The sequence below is a fragment of the Xenopus laevis genome, chromosome 4L, assembly GCF_017654675.1.
Source record: "Xenopus laevis strain J_2021 chromosome 4L, Xenopus_laevis_v10.1, whole genome shotgun sequence".
In the NCBI taxonomy this organism is placed as follows: domain Eukaryota; kingdom Metazoa; phylum Chordata; class Amphibia; order Anura; family Pipidae; genus Xenopus; species Xenopus laevis.
Window position 1 is genome coordinate 32523732 of NC_054377.1, and position 21165 is coordinate 32544896.

The 21165-nt window shown below is 39.8% G+C and overlaps 1 protein-coding gene across 4 annotated transcripts in view; it reads left to right on the forward strand.

Moving 5' to 3' along the window:
• The window catches only part of vrk3.L (VRK serine/threonine kinase 3 L homeolog), a 47030-nt gene that overhangs the window by 788 nt on the left and 25077 nt on the right, over positions 1-21165 (forward strand). The window contains exons 2-5 of one of the 4 annotated variants that reach the window (XM_018256729.2): positions 8939-9099; positions 15537-15686; positions 16506-16613; positions 18577-18723. In XM_018256729.2, the coding sequence (XP_018112218.1) occupies positions 8940-9099; positions 15537-15686; positions 16506-16613; positions 18577-18723 (565 nt within the window). In that variant the 5' untranslated portion in view covers position 8939. The remainder of the gene's footprint in view (positions 1-8938; positions 9100-15536; positions 15687-16505; positions 16614-18576; positions 18724-21165) is intronic. The other 3 variants (XM_018256730.2, XM_018256731.2, NM_001092778.1) reach the window with 3 other exon arrangements.

Genomic DNA, 21165 nt, shown 5'->3' on the forward strand with positions numbered 1-21165 from the left:
TTTTTTTCAAATGCATCAGTTAATAGTGCTGCTCCAGTAGACTTCTGCGCTGAAATCTGTCTTTCAAAAGAGCAAACTTATTTTTTATATTTAATTTTGATATTTTATCTAATCTGAAATGGGGCTAGACATATTGTTTGTTTCCCAGGTGCCCCCATTCATGTGACTTTTGCTTTGATAAACTTCAGTCGCTCTTTATTGCTGAACTGCAAGTTGGAGTGATATCACCCCCTCCCTTCCTCCCCCCCAGCAGCTCAGCAGAACAATGGGAAGGTAACCAGATAACAGCTTTCTCATACCTATTTAGGGTAAGGGCACACGGGGAGATTTATTTGCCTGGCGACTAATCGCCTCTTCTTCTGGGCGGAAATCTTCCCGGACTGTCTTCCCGCCACCTATAATGAAAAATAGGCAGCAAGATGGCACTCGTGGAGCTTAATTTTCCAGAGTAGACCGAAGTTTCGTTGTGAGGCAACTTCAGGCGACCCCGAAAACGAAGCGCTGTGAGTGCCATACCGCTGGCGATGTTTTATTATAGCCGACAGGAAGGTAGGAGAAGGCAGAAAGCAGTTCCATAACACTGGCTCTTTTTGAAAGCACATGACCAGGCAAAATTACCTGAGATAGTGCCCAATATTACAATTAAAAAAAATACACTTGGGTTAGAAATGACAATTTATATGGTAGAGTGGTGTTTGCAGTGTAAACAGTGTAATTTAGGAATTAAAACAACACCATAAAAATCATGACAGAATCTCTAACTAATTAGATAATGTGCAATGGAATGCATCAAAAGCCATTGCACAGCAATGCAGGAATAAACACCAGTGTGTAGAAACCCTAATTGTCACACATGTATTGCTTTTAATTGTACTCCCTCCACTATCTTGCAATTTTGAAGTCATACTTTGTTTTTTTAGCTGCCCTTTACTAGTTGAGTTTTTTTGTCAAGTTAGCCAAAGTAGGATAAAGCACATATAATTGCTTGCAGGGGTGTATTCACCAGTTTCAAGAGTTGACTTGGGGTATTTTCAATTTAAATACAGCTATAGGCTTCTAAAAATGAAAGCAAATTGCTGAAGTGCTCAGTAGAGAAGTCCTTTAAGCATGCCATGCTTAATTTTGAAAACGTGTATGGGGCTATGTAACATACAAACTCCTCCAAGTTTTGTTAGTTTTCTCTGGGTCCATTGGTTTGCTACCAGACTCCTAGGGGCCGATTCACTAACTTCGAGTGAAGGATTCGAAGTAAAAAAACTGAGAATTTTTGTGCTCCTCGACTATCGAATTGGCGTAAATTCGCCTGAGTAGAATGATTCGATTAGATAGAGCGCAAAAACGCTGCGACTATTCCCCATTCGATAGTCGAAGTACTGGATCGATCGCAAAAACGCTGCGACTATTCGCCCATTCGAAAAGCGAAGTACTGTCTCTTTTAAAAATACTTCGACTGCCTACTTCGCCACCTAAAACCTACCGAATTGCTTTAAAAGCCTATGGGAAAGTCCCATAGGCTTGTTTTCCAAGTTTTTGATCGAATAAAAAGGCATTCGATCTAATGAAAATCCTTCGAGCGAATATTCGATCGAGCGCCTATTCACCTGGCGAATATTCGCCAATTCGACTATTCGCCAGTGCATAAATTCGCCCGAATTGCCTATTCGATTCTATTCGATTCTATTCCCCAGTCGAATTTCGAGGGATTTAACTGTTCCTTACCCATAATGTCTTTAACAAATAGCTAGCATCTGTCTGTATTAAAATATTAACACAAAAAAATTCGCTGCGTACCAAGGTTATATCACCTCTGAAAGACAGTATCAACTTTTTTTTTTAAAGTTCTCCCATAGTTACCATGTCCCCAGAATTCAAGGAAGTGTTCACATGATTAACCATGAGATAAGTTTTCCTTATCAAACTTCCTCATTGTCTGTGATACGTCACTTCCCCTTTATGATGCACAATGTCAGCATTTCTCAAGTGCAGCCATCACTTCTGTAAAACAGTACCCAACCTTTTCCCATTGTCAGCCTCAAAAACTGGAACATTCCTCCCTCTGTAACATTACTTCCAGCAATGCAGAATGACTTTTCATGTTTCTGAAACAGTGTTATATATTTGCTAAAATGTTCTCTTCTCTTTAAATATGCTTTATTTGTTCCATTGTCATCTCACTTTAGCCATTGAACTATATTTCCTGTCCTTTCCTTATATGAAACAATACAGTAATTTTTTCAACCATCACCTGTTACGTCTGCATATCTAGCTCTGTAATTTAAAGGATAAGTAAAGTAAGCTCTTTTTTTTTTTTTTTGGTGCTTTTTTTAGGGATGCATGGAACCTTGCTCTAGGGTACAGCTGAATCCCTGAATATAGGGTTACGCATTTGGGCTACTACCAAACCAAATCCAAACCCTTCATCTGCGCCATAAAAGCTGCCGCATTGACTGTAAAGCCTACACATGTACCAATTTTTTACAGTTATATAGGGTTCGGATTCAGTTCGTCCAGGCACTTAGATTTGTGTAAATCCTGATAAAAATGGCTCGAAATCGGCCGAATCCTAAACTGAATCCAGGATTCAGTGCATCCTTAGGAGCTATATGTAATCTGTTTAATGTATACACCCATTACATTACAGTATTGTGAAATATGTTGGCGCTTTATAAATAAATGCTAATAATAATTGTAACAAAAGCCTAAAAATTAATATGGCTAGAAATACTATATTTTTAATACTAAACTTACTGTACCAGCCAGAAAATTAACAGCGCTATAACAGTAATTGAGCCATGTCTTCATAGTTGCTCACAGCATCTTCTGATGTTGTTATACCATTCTTCAGTGATACTGCATATTAGTTATGTGCGGGTCGACCCCAACTCTGTGTGTTTACCCAAGGGTCAGGCAGGTTTTGACTGAAATTTGAGCGACCAATGTGGGTTTGGGTTGTGTGTGGCGAAGTACACTCTGCTTCTGCGCCTGAAGATTCCCTTTCTTGAAACCAGAGGCATATGCAGAAGTAGTGGACTGAGCAAGAAGATCACTACTGCATATACTCAATGTACTCTGCAGTGATGTTGAGTATTTAAACTTATGGGTCATTATTATCACTCATTACAGGTCATTAATTGCGCTTTAGCAAAAAAGTGAACTCTTTTTTCTTTTACACACAATTATTTAAACTTTTTTATTTCTTAGCAGGAAGTATTACATTTTGTTGTTTTACTTTAATCTCATCTTTAATGCAAAATAGCGGGGTCCCGCTTTGTTGGGCCCTCTCCAACATGCCAACATTCCCATGGGCATGTGCACATTTTATTAAGCTTGTCAAACTTTACAATACTGAGCATGTGCCTGCCTGGTTGGAGCAAGGGATACCTGGGCAATTGGATGCAACATGGTGGCACTGTTCAAAAATCTTTCCAGGCAGTGCATTTTTTAGCCATGCACCTGTCTGGTCTGCAAGGTTAATATTTGACTCACTAGAAGATGCCCAATGTATTGGCAACCCCCATTGTTTTAGACTTTAGTTATCCTTTAAGTACTTTATAACCAAATAGATTTTGTGCATTGCTTTGCATACTGGAATGAGTGTCTGTACCTTCCACATCGACACACAAGGAGGAGTTAATCATACAGCTATTGCACTAGACTTATTATGAGAAGGCAGGTAATATCAGCTTGGCACACCCTTACACACACACATTTCAGGACTGCACATTCAATGGGTTTCTGGATTTTTCTTGCCTCCCTTATTTCACACAGTGGATTCCGCTTTATGATTGCAACAATTAGCAACAGCATGTCCTCACACATAACATTAATTTACATAATAAAGCTCACCTTTTACTCCCAATCACAACTTTTGAGCTTATTTGGTCATTTTATCAAGGTTGGCCTAATTGTCTTTGACACCTCTGGCAACCTCCGTGTTATCATTTATAGCAAAGGCATCTTTCACCTCTACCTTCCATTATTCATACCTGCAGTTTAATTGGACCAGCACAGGTAATATTCCCATTGATAGGCTATTTAAACCTTCCTCATTCTCCTCCCTGTGCTGGATCATTGATCCTCCAGTGATTTATTCCTTGTACCAGCACCTTGTGTCCTGCCCAAGGTTCTTGAGTTCCTATACAAGCCCTGATTCTGATATCTTTTTTTTTTTTTTTTTTAAACCACTTGCAAGGGTTGCCACCTTACCCCTATAATACTGCCCATATATTCAATCCACATCCTGCATGGCTGATTAGCAATTCTTTTAGATGCATGCTGCAGACTAAACAGATGTATGTGCAGCCATGCATGATGCAGCTAAATCAGTAATGCAGTATGTGGATTCAGTATGTGGCCGGCTTTATAGTGTTGAGGTGGCACCCCTGGCCCTGAACCTCACAAATTTCATTCTACTTACCCTGACATTTAGCAAGTCCAGTATTAACAGTATCTTTGCTCTTGATTTATTTATGTATGTAAGCCATATACAAATGGCAGAACAACACATAGGTTCCTACTTAGCCATCACACACCTGTTGTCCTATTTGGTGCCTTTGTTACTTATGCCAGACAAGCTTTTTCCCAGTGCAACATAATTAGCTCACAGGGACTAAAGGTGGCCATAGACGTAACAATTACGATCTTTCATGGAAAAGATCTTTCCAAGAAAGATCGTTCGTTTCAATACACACGTGTAGAGCTGAATCGTCAGATATACAGGTAGATATATGGGAAGAAACAATAGAATTTTACCTGTATCTGACGATTCAACACTAACAATGGGCGATGTTTGGGTCCCTTCAAAGGCACCCGATCAAAATTTTCCGTCCAGCCCGATCGATGAGCCGACCGATATCCAAGTCTTCTGCCGATATTGGTCGGCTCTTTTTCCACCATACACGAATATCGGACGAAAATTCGTTTCGTACGATATTATCTGTGCGTCTATGGCCACCTTAAATATTGAGTAGCTTAGATCAAGAAAACCGTAAATGTTTTGTGAGTAAAGTAAAGTTCAAATGGGAGGCTGGCCTTTTAACTTTTTTTTCAAGCAAAACCCTTGTCCATTGCATGTTTCTACCAAATCTTAGGGGTTTAGCATCAAACAGTAGAAGGCATTAGATTTCACACTAAGAAGGACACTGTCTGGGCTTCACTGAAACAATGCAATATAAAATACAAATTCCATTCTTCCGAGCTTTAAAGGAATAGTAACACCAAAAATGAAGTGTTTTAAAGGAATGACAGTAAAATGTACTGTTGCAACTGTACACTGTACACTAGTGCAACTGGTGTTTTTGCTTCAGAAAGACTACTATAGTTCATATAAACAAGCTACTGTGTAGCCATATATTTTCAATACATTTTCATTTTTTGGTGTTACTATTCCTTTAAGTATACACCTTTCATTTATGTGTGAAAGAACTGGTGAATATAGAAGGATTCTTAGCAGTTTTATCTTTTCCCAATCACCCCAATGTTCATGAATATGTCAGAATATATTTTTAACATCCAAATGTGTTTAATTGCTTACACATCTTAATTACTAGTTGTGGATGGAAAACGAGATGTGGGGATAAAAGAACTTTACAACGTCTTGTTCCAGAGCATAAAATAAATCGCATAGTAATATAGTAGTTGAGGTTGAAAAAAAGACATGTTGAGTATATTCCAAAAATCCTCTGCAAATTGCCAGAGGGAGAAGAAAAATATTTCCTAACTCCAAGAGCGTAATTGGACCAATCCATGGATCACTTTTCTATCAAGTGTTAATTTAGTAACTTTGTATTTTCTTGCTTTCTAAAACAGCATCCAGCCCTTTTGCCAGTACAATCAATTAGGGGATTATTTATTAAAATCCGAATGTTAAAATCTTTAAAAAATTAATTTTTTTTTTCACTTGAAAACTCGAATTTTTAGGGGCAAAAGACCTCAAATTTTTTGAGATTTATTACACCCCGAAGTTGCAAAGAGCCCGAATCCGAAAATCCGCCATCTCAGACCTGTCGAGGCACCTATCTCAATTTAAAGTTTTCGTGGTCTACACTGGATTTAGTCGACTTTTTCAGGGTTTTTAGGCAAAAACTTGAAAATTTCAAGCGATTCGGGGGGGAGGAAAGGCCAAAAAATTAGAGCAATTTGGGGAATTTTTTTTTTCAATAATCGAAATAGTTTTTCAATAAATGTAATAAATAAGTTAAAATTGGGCATGGTAGTTTGGTTGTGATTTTTAAAATAAAATATGAGATTCAGATTTTAGTAAATAACCCACTAAGACTATTGGCAGCTGATCCGCTGCCTTCTGCTCCCTGAATATGCATGTGCTGACAAACATGGGCTCTGCCTATCGGCAGATACATTTTAGATGTGGAATGCAGCCGATCCTCTGCCATTAGCCTTAGGGGAGAGAATTCCAGAGCTTCTCAGCCCTCACTGGAAAAAAAAATCACATTAAAAAAACAAACCTTCTTTTAATCTAAATAAATGCCATTAAGTTCACTGTAAAGATCTGCTGACAAATAATGTATCAGTGAGTTTATTATATGTCCTTGTATATAAGACCCGGACTGGTATATATGCTATTTGCTATCACTATTTAGTGGGCTGTTTGGGCTTCTGTGTACTTGAAATACCAGGGCCTATTTTGAATCCAAATCCCAATCCAGTTTCCCAGTCCCTGCTGCGAAAAAACATCCCCACAGCATGATGCTGCCACCACTATGTTTCACTGTGATGATGGTGTTCTTGGGGTGATGAATGTGTTGGGTTTGCGCCAGACATAGCATTTTCCTTGGTGGCCGAAAAGTTCAACTTTAGTCTCATCTGACCAGACCTCCTTCCTCCATACATTTGGGGAGTCGCCCACATGCCTTTTGGCAAACTCAAAACATGCCTTCTTATTTTTATCTTTAAGTAATGGCTTTTTTATGGCCACTCTTTCATAAAGCCCAGCTCTATAGAGTGTACGGCTTATTGTGGTCCTATGGACAGATACTCCAGTCTCTGCTGTGGAACTCTGCAACTCCTTCAGGGTTACTTTTGGTCTCTGTGCTGCCTCTGTGATTAATGCCCTCCTTGTCCGGTCTGTGAGTTGTGGTGGCGGCCCTCTCTTGGCAGGTTTGTTGCGGAACCATTGTTGTGGTACCATTCAGAAAAGTTGTGTTTATACTGACAGATCATGTGACACTTAGATTGCAAACAGGTGGACTTCATTTCACTAATTATGTGACTTTTGAAGGTAATTGGTTGCACCAGAATTTTTTAGGGGCTTCATGGCAAAAGGGGTGAATAGATATGCACATGCCAATTTTCAGTTTTTTATTTTTTTAGATATATTTTTCTTAATTCACTTCACCAACTTAGAATATTTTGTGCAGATCCATCACATAAAATAAGATTAAAAAACATTTAAATTACAGGTTGGAATGTAACAAAATAGGTAAAAAGCCAAGGGGGTGACTAATTTTACATTTGTAATTTGTTCTGGGTTGAGATTACCAGGTCCAATATAGCACCATTTATGGTTGCATCTGAACAGTCTGAACTACATTGTACTGGCTTATAGTTTCAGAGCTGTCCTCCCCAAAGTCTTGAAAAAAAATGGCACATCTTGATGGGGACCAGTCACCCTGTCCTTTTAACTCCTGTTTTCCCTTTAAACTGTAACAAACCTGTGTCCCTCTTTTACTGTAACTGCAAAATCTTTACCCCTTTTAACCCACTGGCCCCTACCAGACTATCCTCTTACAGTCCCCTTCAGTGATGTATACGCTGCTACCTAAGATTCTTCAATTCAGATTCCAAAAAGAAAATCCATTTGCATCTCTCACAAAAAAAGTGCCCCCTGGAAAGACTGCTCCAAGAGTGAATACCTGTGCAAGACGCTGAGTAGCACTAACAAACACTATCCCTAAAACTGTTAATTAAATTGTATACCAAATTGTTATAAAGGAAAGTAAAAGTATTTTCTTCATAAGTTCACAGCACTATGGGGCCTATTTTATTAAACCTTATATTTTTCTGGCTGAGATTTTAAAAAAACTCACATGCTTTAAATCCGAAAATACTTCCGTTTAACCCTGCCGAAGTCATGAAGAAGTCCGTGGCAGATGTCCCTGAAGATGGGACATCTGCCATGTATTAATGGGACTCTAATACAAAAATTTGCCTGGTAAAAGTTGTTGAGGTCCTAAGTCAATGAGAGCTGCGCTGAACCTGTTTTCAATAAATTCAGACTTTTAGAGGTTTTCGGATTTTTTGGAATTTTTACAGGCTTTAGAGGCATTCAAATTTTTTTTTTGGGATTATGAATTGCTATTTTCCGTTCGTACTTTTTTATTTTGGGTCTTTTAATAAATTTCATGACATTTGTGGCTTTAGAGAAAGTGAGTTTATTTATGGTTTGTAAAATCACTAAAATGTTGATAAATAGACCTCCACGTCTTGTAAAAAAAAAATTAAAATTAATAATCATCCGAGGTGACGCTATTTGACGCAGTTTGACGATTCGAACGATTTTTAGCAGGATTTCTATTTGATGAAAAAAAAACTTAGAAAAGTGCTGTGGAAGATCCTCATAGGCTAACATTGCACTTCGGTAGCTTTAATTTGGCGAAGTATGAAGTCGAAGTTTTTTTTTAAAGACACAGTACTGCGATTATCGAATAGTCTAACGATTTTTACTTTGAATCATTCGAATCGAAGTCGAATATAGCATATTCAATGGTCGAAGTACCCAAAAATTGACTTCGAAATTCGAACTTTTTGAAATTCGAACCATCACTCGAGCTTAGTAAATCTGCCCCTAAATGTAATAAGTTTATATAATTATCTGTTATCTTATTCTTGTTATTTATTATTAACATGTATTTTTAGAGCGCCAGCATATTGTGCAGCGCTTCTCTTTGCTTTTCTTCATTAATTTTTTTTTTCTTTGCAGAATGGTTATCAACTTTTGTCCTGAATGTGGGCAGAAAGCAGAAGAATCGTTTAAATTTTGTCCAGCTTGTGGTTTCAAACTACCTAAAGAAGAAGTTGTCTCAGATCCTCAAACTTTCCCTGAAAGCGCTGCCCCAAAAGTGACAGGTATCTATTTATCAGGTATCATTAATTCTCTGCTTGCCCTCAATTCTATTAACATAAAAAGCTGCACTGTAAAATAAAAACCCTTATCTCCAATAACCATTAGTATTTTATGACTTCTTGAACACAATATTTTCTTTTGGTTAGATTCAATCAGAAGGCCTATTTCTCTAGCCGGCCCTTCCTGTCAGTGCAGACGCTATGGGGTTAAGTATCCATCTCCGGAGGCAGGACAGAAGAAAAAAAAAAAGATTCGGCTCCACCCCCTTGATATATACTGATGCTCCTCCTGATCCCCTCAGTTTTTTTCTTCTGTCCTGCTGGAGGTTAGGACAGCACATTATTTATTTATTTATTTATTTATTTATTTATTATTATTATTTATTTTCTCTTATGGATTTTTCGTCTCAGACTTTCCACTTACCCCTATACCTCTCTCAGAGTTGGTTGGGGCACTGAACAGATGGATCAATTTTTAGATCCTGATATTTCTACACAGTAAAGTCTTACACAGACGACTACTTTACTTGGCTCCCTGGCCGCATGTCTCCCAGCTTCTCAGTTCAGCGGGTAGCATTGCCAGAAGTGTACGGAGCTTACACAGCTACCGCACTTCCAGTTTCTTCCTTCACACTGCAGGCAAGTTTCGGACTAACCGCGCGGGTCTGTGTATTGACGCCAAATCAGACGTACGTTGCGCACGCTACTACGCGGCTGCCATTTTGTTTTTTTTCTTTAGCGTGTCAGCAGCAAGCGCTCCCACAGAAGACACAGACCGCGGTTAGACACAGCGATCGTTCAGGGCGGCTTTCTCAGCCTTTTCCCTGTGTAGGTACCATGGCAGCTTTTTTCCTTATTCAAGGATGTCTCTTACAAGAAACAAGCCTTTTTAGTGATCTAGCCTGTAGGCTCTCACTACTATTTGAATCAGTACTCTTATGTGATGTTTTTGGCGATAGGTTTACTTTATATACCATCATGCTGATATCTGAAACTACTATTGGCATCATGTTTCTTTATTGATACAGTCCTACTATTTTCTGTCCTACAGATACAGTATCATGGACACTGAAGGTGTACTAGAAGACCTCAGAAAAGATATGTCTAGTGCCATCTCTACACCAAAGGTCAAAAAGGCCACAGGCATACCCAATTCAAAAAGTGCAAGAAATGTAAACATACATTGCGCAAAGGGGAAGATAGCATATGTCTGGACTGTGCACATCCACTTGATTCAGCACCAGACTTATCACCTCATCCAATTCTGTCCCAGGATATTGAGGAGACTCCTCAATTAAATGTTGCACAAGAACAAAATCCTTCCACTTCATCTAAAACACCTAAATTGAAGAATTATTTGAATGGATAAAATCCACCATTCAATCATCAGTCAATAAAGCACCAGCACATGGTAAAAAAAGCAAGCCCCAACTACGGTTAGACACAGATTCCAGTATTCACAGTGATCAGGATAGTGACCCAGAACCAGGGGAACTTTCTGTTAGCGAAGTGTCTTCGGACGAATCGGACAATGAGCATCAATATCGCTCTATTGCAGGCTCCGACATAGCCAAACGCTTATTACGGGAAATGCTAGTCACTTTAGAAATCAAGGATGAAACCGCTGCTACTTCCAAAGCTGACGAGGTCTTAGGAGTGCAACCCAAAAAATTTAGAGTTTTTCCAGTGTTTAGATCTGTAGCACAGATTATTGACAACAAGTGGTCCAAACCAGATCACAGACACGCTCACACAGCGCTTCCTTAGCACTTACCCTATCCCTGCGGATCACCAAAAGGTCTGGGATAAGGCACCCAAGGTAGATTCAGGAATTGGCAGGTTATCCAAAAATACCACGCTGCCTACTGAATACGCTGCTTTTAAGGATCCGATGGATAAGAAGATGGAAGCTTCCCTGAGGAAAGGCTACACACACGCCACAGCTATCCTCCGACCAGCGGTAGCTTCAGCTTGTCTAGCACGTACAGCACGTTTCTGGTGTCAGGAGTTACTACGCAAGCCCTTACCACCTGAGGAGTTACAGGAGGAACTACAGTGTCTTAGTTCCGCCTTTGCCTTTTTATCTGACACAGCTATGGATACGATAAAACTGGCAGCCAAAACTAGCGTCGACACAACAGTTGCCAGAAGACCACTTTGGTTGCGACAATGCACTGGAGATTCCAAAACCAGGTTGATTAATCTCAAATACACAGGTGATACGCTTTTTGGACCCGATTTAAAGCAAATCATAACAGAAGTTACGGGGGGCAAAAGCACCTTCTTACCGTCAGGTAAGCGGCCTAGACAAGAATCTTCCAGTAGGCCATATAATAGACAATGGAACTCCCAAAACTGTTCCTTTTGGTCCTTTCGTAACTCCACATTTCGGTCCACGCAAACCAGTACGGGCTCAAAGAAAGGCAGACCCTCTTGGTCTACCCAACAAAGGCAGCATAGGAAGCCAGGTCCACCCAAGACCACTTCCACCTGACTCACACAGTTCAGGTCGGGGAGGAGTAGGTGGCCGCCTTTTCGAATTTCTCCCACATTGGCAGTCACACATTCATTGGGTTCTAACTATCATCAGCGAGGGTTACAGAATTCCTTTCAACACCCTACCTCCCCGCACTTTCATACGATCGTCCATACCAAAATATCCCGCCAACTTACAAGCTCTCCTCAACATTGTCAGCGAACTGCTACGCAACAATGTCATTACCGAAGTTCCCGTAAAAGTGTTACAAAGGCTTTTATTCCAATTTGTTTCTGATTACAAAGAAAGAGGGCTCCTTCAGGCCAATACTCAACTTGAAACCCCTAAATCAGTTTGTCTCCAAACAGAAATTTCGCATGGAATCGATTCGATCAGTCCTGATGTCCATGACAGACCACTGTTACATGACAAAAGTAGATTTACAGGATGCGTACTTACACGTCCCCATCAGGACAATCTCTCAACAGTACTTGCGGTTCACAATCCTCCAGAACCACTATCAGTTCAGGGCTCTTCCTTTCGGCCTATGCACAGCGCCCAGGGTGTTTACAAAGGTCCTCAGCCCTCTCATTGCTTACCTCAGACGCCAGGGGATCACACACTCCTCATATTTGGACGACCTCCTAATAAGGTCGCCTTCCTACAAGCAAAGTCTTCGAGACACTCACCTTTGTGTCACTGTTCTCAAACAACACGGTTGGCTTATAAACCACAAAAAGAGCCAGCTCCAACCGTCCTAGAAAATCCAATTCCTGGGGATGTGGTTCAACTCCTCCCTGCAAACGATCTCATTGACCTCAGAGAAGATCCAAACGATCTCGCTCACAGCTCATCATGTTCGCCTGCTATCCACAGTACCCGCGGGACTTTGCCTTCATTTGTTGGGCTACATGGTAGCAGCACTGGAGGCTCTGCCTTTCAGCAAGTTCCACATGAGAGTGTTTCAAAATAATTTTTTGCGGCACTGGAACAAGGATCACTTCAACCTGTCCCAACAAATTCCAATAACAGAGCCAATAAAACAGTCATTACAATGGTGGACATTGAAGCCCAACCTTGCCTCAGGGAGAACTTGGACCACACACCAATGGACAGTTGTCACAACAGACACCAGTCTCACGGGTTAGGGGGCTTCTTGGCCACCTCGCAATTGCCAAGGCACCTGGTCGCAGGAGGAATCCAAATTACCAATCAACGTTCTAGAAATCAGAGCGATAAAGAATGCCATTCTTCATTGGTCACCAGAACTGACAGGAAGACCACTCAGGATTCAGTCCGACAATGCCACAGCAGTGGCCTACATAAACAAACAGGGAGGTACTCGCAGCTCTCGAGCAATGAAGGAAGTGGCTCAGATACTCGACTGGGCGGAGTCCCATGTTCCAGCCGTCTCCGCAGTCTTCATACCAGGCATATTGAATTGGGAGGTGGATTACCTCAGCCGGCAACAGATAGACCAAGGAGAGTGGTAACTACATCCAGCAGTGTTCCAACAACTCGTGTCCAGATGGTGGGCACCAGACATAGACATCTTGGCCTCAAGACACAACTTCAAAGTTCCTACTTACTGCGCCAGATCTCAAGACCCGGGGGCAGCGTTTGTGGACGCCTTAGTCATACCATGTACTTTCGAAAAAGTTTATGCTCTTCCACCTCTAGCTCTACTGCCACGAGTCATACGCAAAATCCGACAGGAATGGACGCAGACCATACTTATCGCCCCAGATTGGCCACGGAGAGTGTGGTACTACGAGATTATGACTTTACTAGTAGCTCCTCCATGGCAGTTGCCTCTCAGACAGGATTTGCTAACGCAAGGCCCAGTAAAACACGACAATTTACAAGGTCTCCATTTGACGGCGTGGCTATTGAATCCGAAATCTGGCTTGCCAAGGGGTTTTCAGAACAGGCCACAGACATACTGCTAAAGGCCCGAAAACAATCCACAACAAAAATTTACCATAAAACATGGAAAATGTTTATAGATTGGTGTGATGCCACGGGGTCTCCCTGGCACCAAGCTCGCCTACAAACCATTGTCGAATTTCTCACTCAGGGTTTTCAACTAGGCTTATCCTTGGCTACTCTGAAAGGCCAGGTTTCAGCCCTTTCCTTATTGCTTCAGCATCAGTGGGCTAGGGAACCAGACCTTATACAGTTTCTACAAGGGGTCGGTAAGGTTAGGCCTCCCTTTAGGGACCCCACTCCCCCTTGGGACCTTACCACAGTGCTCCAAGCCTTACAGGGCCCCCCCCTTTGAGCCATTAGCATCTTGTTCCTTGAAGTTCCTTACCTGGAAGATGTCCTTTCTCTTAGCAATTACATCTGCAAAACGGCCCTATCCCAAAAAGAACCATGGCTTATCCTGCACCAAGATAGGGCGGTTTTTTGTACAGTTCCATCCTTTACTCCCAAGGTTGTCTCTTATTTTCACATTAACAAGGAGATTAATTTACATTCACTATGCCCACGGCCCTCTAATGTGAAAGAAAAGGAATTGCACAAACTAGATGTGGTCAGAGCAATTCGTTATTACTTAGTCCAAATCCTATAGGAAGACAGATACCTTTTTGGTGACTTATGGGTACAACAAGGGTTCTCCAGCTTCTAAAAGAACTATTGCTAGATGGTTGGTGGACACAATCAATTGTGCTTACGATGTCAGTAACAAACCCAGACCATTTAAAGTCAAAGCTCATTCCACCAGAGCACTGAGCACTTCTTGGGCTCTTTATAATTCAGCCACACCTGAACAAATATGTAGAGCAGCCACTTGGGCTTCGCTCTCCACCTTTTCCAAATTTTACAGACTACACGTCTTTCATTCAGACCCTGCAGCCTTTGGTAGAAAAGTTTTACAGGCTGCAGTTAGGCGCTAGTAATTATCTAATCCCACCCAGATTGGGGACCAGCTTTTGGACGTCCCCATAGCGTCTGCACTGACAGGAAGGGCCGGCTAGAGAAAGAAGGATTTTTAATTTACCGAAAAATCTTTTTCTAGATGGCCTGGACTGTCAGTGCAGTAAGCCCCACCCTGATAATTCTGTTCTGTTAAGTTGTTATGTTAACATGTTATGATATTGTTATGTTGTGCACTGCTTGCATGTCTTTCTGCTATTCTCCTCCACACTGAGCTGACAAACAAACTGAGGGGATCAGGAGGAGCATCAGTATATATTAAGGGGGTGGAACCGAATCTTTTCTTTTTCTTCTGTCCTGCCTCCGGAGATGGATACTTAACCCCATAGCGTCTGCACTGACAGTCCAGGCCATCTAGAAAAATATTTTTCGGTAACTTGAAAATCCTTCTTTTCTGCACATTAGTTAATGAACCTCAACTCTTAATCTCAGACACTGCTTTCGGTTATCTTCTTTTTGTTTATTGGGGAAAAAGTGGTGCTCTTGATGGGTTGTATAGAGCTAGTAATGTCATAGATGTGAACTTTAGATCTGTGATAAAACTGGCTCAGCAATCTGTCCTGCACCCCCTGGAAAAATTTTCTCCATGGGTGAAACCTGAACAGTCTAAAGTATGACAACCTTTGCAGTACTATTACAAAGCGTAAAGGTTTCCTGAAGCAGCATCATTGTACTGCTATAGTTGAGCATAAAGCCAATGAAGATATCAAGAAGCTTGAAATGGAATCTGCTCCATGTAGAGATTCAGCTGAAAATTACATGAAGGCAAGTTGAAATATATAAAGTATTTCTGCTTTATACGGAATGACCGTTAAGGTCAAAAAGTTAAATAAAATAATATTGTCTGTGTTTTTCCCTCAAGTTATTTAGGCTAACAGGTGACTTGAAGCCCTATTCATTTCACTTGTGTAAATTGTTGCCTTATAGATACAGAGTGGGAAAGTAATTTGTTCTTCAGGCTTTACCTGCAATTAAAGAGATGTTTTACATTCATTCGAAGGTAAATGTAGTTATATATTATTTGCTGTTTTCCTTCCAGAGACCAGTTTAACACAGTCACCAACAACTCGAAAGACCTCTGCAAGAAAATGTTCATATGGAGAATCTGCTGTGAATGTGGCCATTACCCCAGAGAAGCTGAATGTCATGGAGCCAGCTGCTTCACCACTTAGTGTACATGGACGGAAAAGTAAGATTTGTATTTGGAAGAACTGCTTACAAAACTAATTGTAGTGTAGGTGTTTTGTGCAAAGAGAGAAATCAACAACTTGTTTCACTACAACCATTCCGCTACATTATACAACAGAAGGATAGTGGGAGTGCAGCATACCTTTTTGATAGTGGTATACAACTTCTGGCTCTCTATATGTTTCTGAAATCAGACTCCCACTATCCTTCTGTTGCTAAATACTATTACGTAAAGTACTGTACATAAACTAACATTTTATTTTGGTGGAGTTGGTGGTTAAGGCATACATTCTATATTCACTAGTTCTATCCTGGTTGGACCCTTTCTATTTGATTACACGCCTGATTCAAATTTCAATTGATTCAAAATAGAATGAAATGCCGTTCCACTTTTCATCCCCCATTAACCCTCTCTGATCTTCTGGTGTGGTGCTCCTCCTTGTGTTTCTCTGGGGAAATACTGCATAAGCTTGTGGGATATGATAATGTGGCTTGGGTCTTTTTTTCTGCACCAGTAATAATCTCATTGTGCTGCACTTTAGGCTTAGAGCAAAAGGGCATCATTGTAGACTAAGTGGGTTGACTAATTTCTGTAAATTTAGAGGCATTGGGCAGCTGGCCATAGGGGGTGGCACAACAGCCATATGCAATAATACTAATAAAGGTTATATTTGAATTTTTATATAATATTATAAATTAATTTAAGGATAGATATATATATATATATATATATATATATATATATATATATATATATATATATATATATATATATATATATATATATATATATATGTATATATGTATTGTTTGCTTTTAGAACGCACACAAACAACTCAAAACCAGTCCGTGAGAGTGGACAGTACTCCAGAAAAGCAGGAAATAAAGGAATTGAATTCTTCACCGTCAAGTTTAGATGGGCCAAAAAGTAAGATAAAATAATATTGTATAATATGTGTTTTGTCAGAAGAGATATACGAACAACTACAGATTTATTTCTCTAAAACAAGTACATCGAATTTACATCTTATTTTAATTTGTTAACTGCTCCCCTGCCATTCTTTATAATTTATGAAAAAGGATGGTGCATTACAAGAATGGGGGTTTCAGCCAAGACACCACTGATATGTGCAGTTCATCCAGACTAGTTTTATTACTTTAAAAATAAGAAAACTTAAAATGTATTTCTCATCTAAGTACTCTGAAATTGGATAGCTATAGCAGAACATTTCTTTCAGAACTGTCTTTTCTTTTGACTTCAGCATTTCATGTTGCGGTTACCCCCTTTCCCTTACTTTTTTAAATTCTAGTTTGTCCCATTTCCGTTCTCGTTTGTACAGCCTCATTTCCAAAAAATTTATGACATTAAGGGGCAGATTTATCAAGGGTCGAAGTGAATTCGAGGGAATTTTCAAAGTAAAAAAATTCAAAGTAATATTTTTGGATACTTCGACCATCGAATAGGATACTACGACTTTGATTTCAAATTCGATTTGAAGTAAAATCGTTCGAATATTCGACCATTCGATAATCGAAGTACTGTCTCTTTAAAAAAAACTTTGACTTCAATACTTCGCCAAATTAAACCTGCCGAAGTGCTATGTTAGCCTATGGGGACCTTAAAGAGCATTTTTCTACGTTTTTGAAGTCGAAGAAAAATCGTTCGATCGATGGATGAAATCCTTCAAATCGTTTACGATTTTACTTCGACCGCAAATGGCCAAATTCGATGTAAAAAAACGTGGATATTCAAACAATTAGATGGTCAAATTTCAAAGCTTTTTCTACTTTGAAATTCGACCCTTGATAAATCTGCCCCTTACTGTGTAAAATATAAGCAAAAACAGAATGGGATAATTTGCAAATCATCAAACATATATATTTTCTTTATTTGTTTTAATTCAATTGCACAATGAAGCACAACAAAAGAAAACATAAATGAGAAACAGCAGATACAGTGTGTTATGGTGTATTTAAACCATATTTTAAATTGAAAATCATTCAAAGACAGCATATCAGACGTTGAAAATGAGACATGTTATTGTTTTCTGCAGGCAACATCAAATAATTTGGGACAGGGGCATGTTTCCACACACAACACTTTGTCTCCCCAGTTTCCAAATATTTACAAATTGCTTAGTTTTGAAAGTGAAACTTTGTCCCATTCTTGCCTGATAAAGGTTTTCAGCTGCTCAACATTTGGGGTTCTACTTTGTCGTATTTTTCCTTTGATAATACACCAAAGGTTGGGTAACAGGTTTGGACTGCATACAGACCAGTTTAGCACCGGGACTATTTTCATACCAAGCCCTGCTGTTGTTATATGTGAGGCATGTGGTTTTTGCATTGTCTTGTTGAAATACAGTAGATGTTTGTCTGGTTGACCTTCCCTAAAACCTGTAAACGTTGTATATCATTCAGCATTTAATAATGCCTTTTAATTACCATCATGGATTCTGACTTTTGAACTGTTTGATGATAACAAGCCGAATGGTCCCTCTCCTGTTTTAGCCTGGAGGAGGCAGCGTCCTTGATTTCAAAAAGCAATTAATTTTGATTGGTCAGACCACAGGACAGTTTTCCACTTCCATTTTAAATGAGCTTGGGCCCAAGTCAAGGAGGTGGCTTTTCTGGATATTTATATTTGGTTTGTTCTTTGCATGGTAGACGACAAACTGTTTTCACAGACTATATTCAGAAGTATTCATGGGCCCATGCAGAGATTTTCATTACAGAATCATGTTTTAATGCAGTGCCACCTGAAGATCACGGAAATCCAATACCGGCCTTGTCCCTAGCGTACAGAGATTTGTGCTGTAGATGAGAAAATGTCATTTGCCATTGAAAAGCCATGCATGTTGTTTACATATTGTTTACTATTTTTCTTTCAGGAAGAAGGTTAGAAAACACACCAACAACGCGAAAATCTGCAAGAAACACTTCAGTTGTGGAGTCTGCTCTGATTGTGGAGCGTACCCCAGAAAATAAAGAAAAACAACATTTGGCTTCTTCACCAGCTAGTCTACATGGATCAAAAAGTAAGAAAAAAATACCCATACATGAATAATCAATTTAAATTCGTGGAAATTAAAATGTTAACCCCTTAAACAAGCATTTATGCTGAAACAGAATTTTTGCCTTGCACCTTCATATTTGTATTGTAGATTAAGTTCAAATAAAATGCATCTCAATCAGTTTCAGCCTTTTTTCAAGCGAATCCTGTCTAAAGGTGGTTAAACACTAGCTGATACTTTTCTGTAGCCCTTCTGGCACACGGTGAATGTGGCCAATGATTTCCACCCATTAAAGGGATACTGTCATGGGAAACAAAAAAAAAATTCAAAATTAATCAGTTAATAGTGCTGCTCCAGCAGAATTCTGCACTGAAATCCATTTCTCAAAAGAGCAAACAGATTTTTTTATATTCAATTTTGAAATCTGACATGGGGCTAGACATATTGTCAATTTCCCAGCTGCCCCAAGTCATGTGACTTGTGCTCTGATAAACTTCAATCACTCTTTACTGCTGTACTGCAAGTTGGAGTGATATCACCCCCCTCCCTTCCCCCCCCCAGCAGATAAACAAAAGAACAATGTGAAGGTAACCAGAAAACAGCTCCCTAACACAAGATAGCAGCTGCACGGTAGATCTAAGAACAACACTCAGTAGTAAAAACCCATGTCTCACTGAGACTCCTTCAGTTACATTGAGAAGGAAAAACAGCAGCCTGCCAGAAAGCATTTCTCTCCTAAAGTGCTGTCTAGCCCCATGTCCGATTTCAAAATTGAATGTAGAAAAAATCTGTTTGCTCTTTTGAGAAATGGAATTCAGTGCAGAAATCTGCTGGAGTAGCACTATTACTGATGCGTTTTGAAAAAAACATGTTTTCCGATGACAGAATCCCTTTAAGTGTACCCTAGTAGCCTACAGGAAAGGATCTGATGGTAATGGTGCATGTGGCTGTTGCAGCATTTGTATTTTTACAGATGGGCAAGGGAGGTGGCAGTTTTATGTTATCTAGGGCCTGAGAATTTTTTTTAAATGGCAAGATTCCTTAGTGCATATTTCTTTGTTGGTTTGTACTTTACTGTCTGTGTCTGTCTATACTGTATTTTTTTTCTTTTTATAGGTACATTTTTATTAATTTAAACATATAAACATACACAACATAACAAACCACTCATAATCATTGCGTGAAGCATAGGATGGTGTGCAGGTCCGTGTCCACAGTAGTTTAGAACTACAGTAACAAAGAAATAAAACAACATTTAAAAAAAAAAAAGTTGTTTTTTTAAAATACAATTTTCCGTTCACACATGTATTTGTACAGAATAGGTTGTACTGTTAATAGAACAGGTTGTCCGCTTGTAGTTGTATCAGCCTTCTTCTTTTTGGGACTTTTTTGACTATAATATTTCCTGCTAGGAAATTTGGCATAGCTGAGTGCCTCAAAGAAATTATTGTTCTATGTAAATGCTTGGGTCATCCAGGTCGCACCAGGGACTCCAGGCCTTGTCAAATCTAGTGTTAGAACCTCTGTTTTGGTAGGTTAGCTTATATAGGGGAACCATTTTGTTAACCAACTCCCTCCAGGCCTTTACTGTGGGGAGTGCTGTGCCCATCCAGTGCATAGCAACTGTTTTTTTTTTGCGTAGAAAATCAGTATTTTAAAAAGTGTTTTTTAAGGTGTCTCTGTGGAATTCTTCTGCTGCTCAGAATGCTCGGAATGGTTTGGGACCTGTAAGCATAAGGTTTTGATACATCTTAGATGTCAGTTTGACTGAGGTGGGGGAGTGGAGTATATCCTCTATCGTGGGGTGGATCAGCTGAGGGGAAAGAGAGTCAAATTGAGCATGGAATGCATGTTTCAACCGGAGATATTTGTAAAAGGGAAGGTGTGTTTTCTGAGTCTTCTTGATTTGTGAGTATGTTGGGAAGAGTGCATGATCCTGGAGGTTCCCCAAGAAAACAAAGTCCTGCAGAAATCTGAAGTGTGTGAGATACCAATTGCCCCATAGGGGTAAGTAACTAGACTTTAGTGGAGGAGAATGACCTAGCAGATTAAGCACCAGAGTCCAGACTTTGTGTGGGGTACTCAGTGTAGTTGGGAGCGGTGAGACATCTTTGGGGTGGTGGTACAGATAATTACGTAGGCCCTCTAGGGATTCCAAGATTGCTGCCTGGAGGGATGTGTTTGGGTTGTAAGGATCAGGAGTAAAGCACCAGTGTAAATAGTGGATTTGTGATGCTAGGTAGTAGAATCGAAAGTGGGGGAGTGCCAAGCCCCCATCCGTTAGCGGAGCGGTCAATTTGGTCCAGGCTACTCTTTTATTGTTCATAAAAGGAGTGTCTATACTGTATTTTTATCTCATTCTAACTATAGTTTGTTCTGGTGGCAATTTTATTTGTTTTTTCCAAGTCTATATAGAGTATAGTTTCCCTGCCAGAACAGCTTTTGTAGTTTGCTATATACAATGAA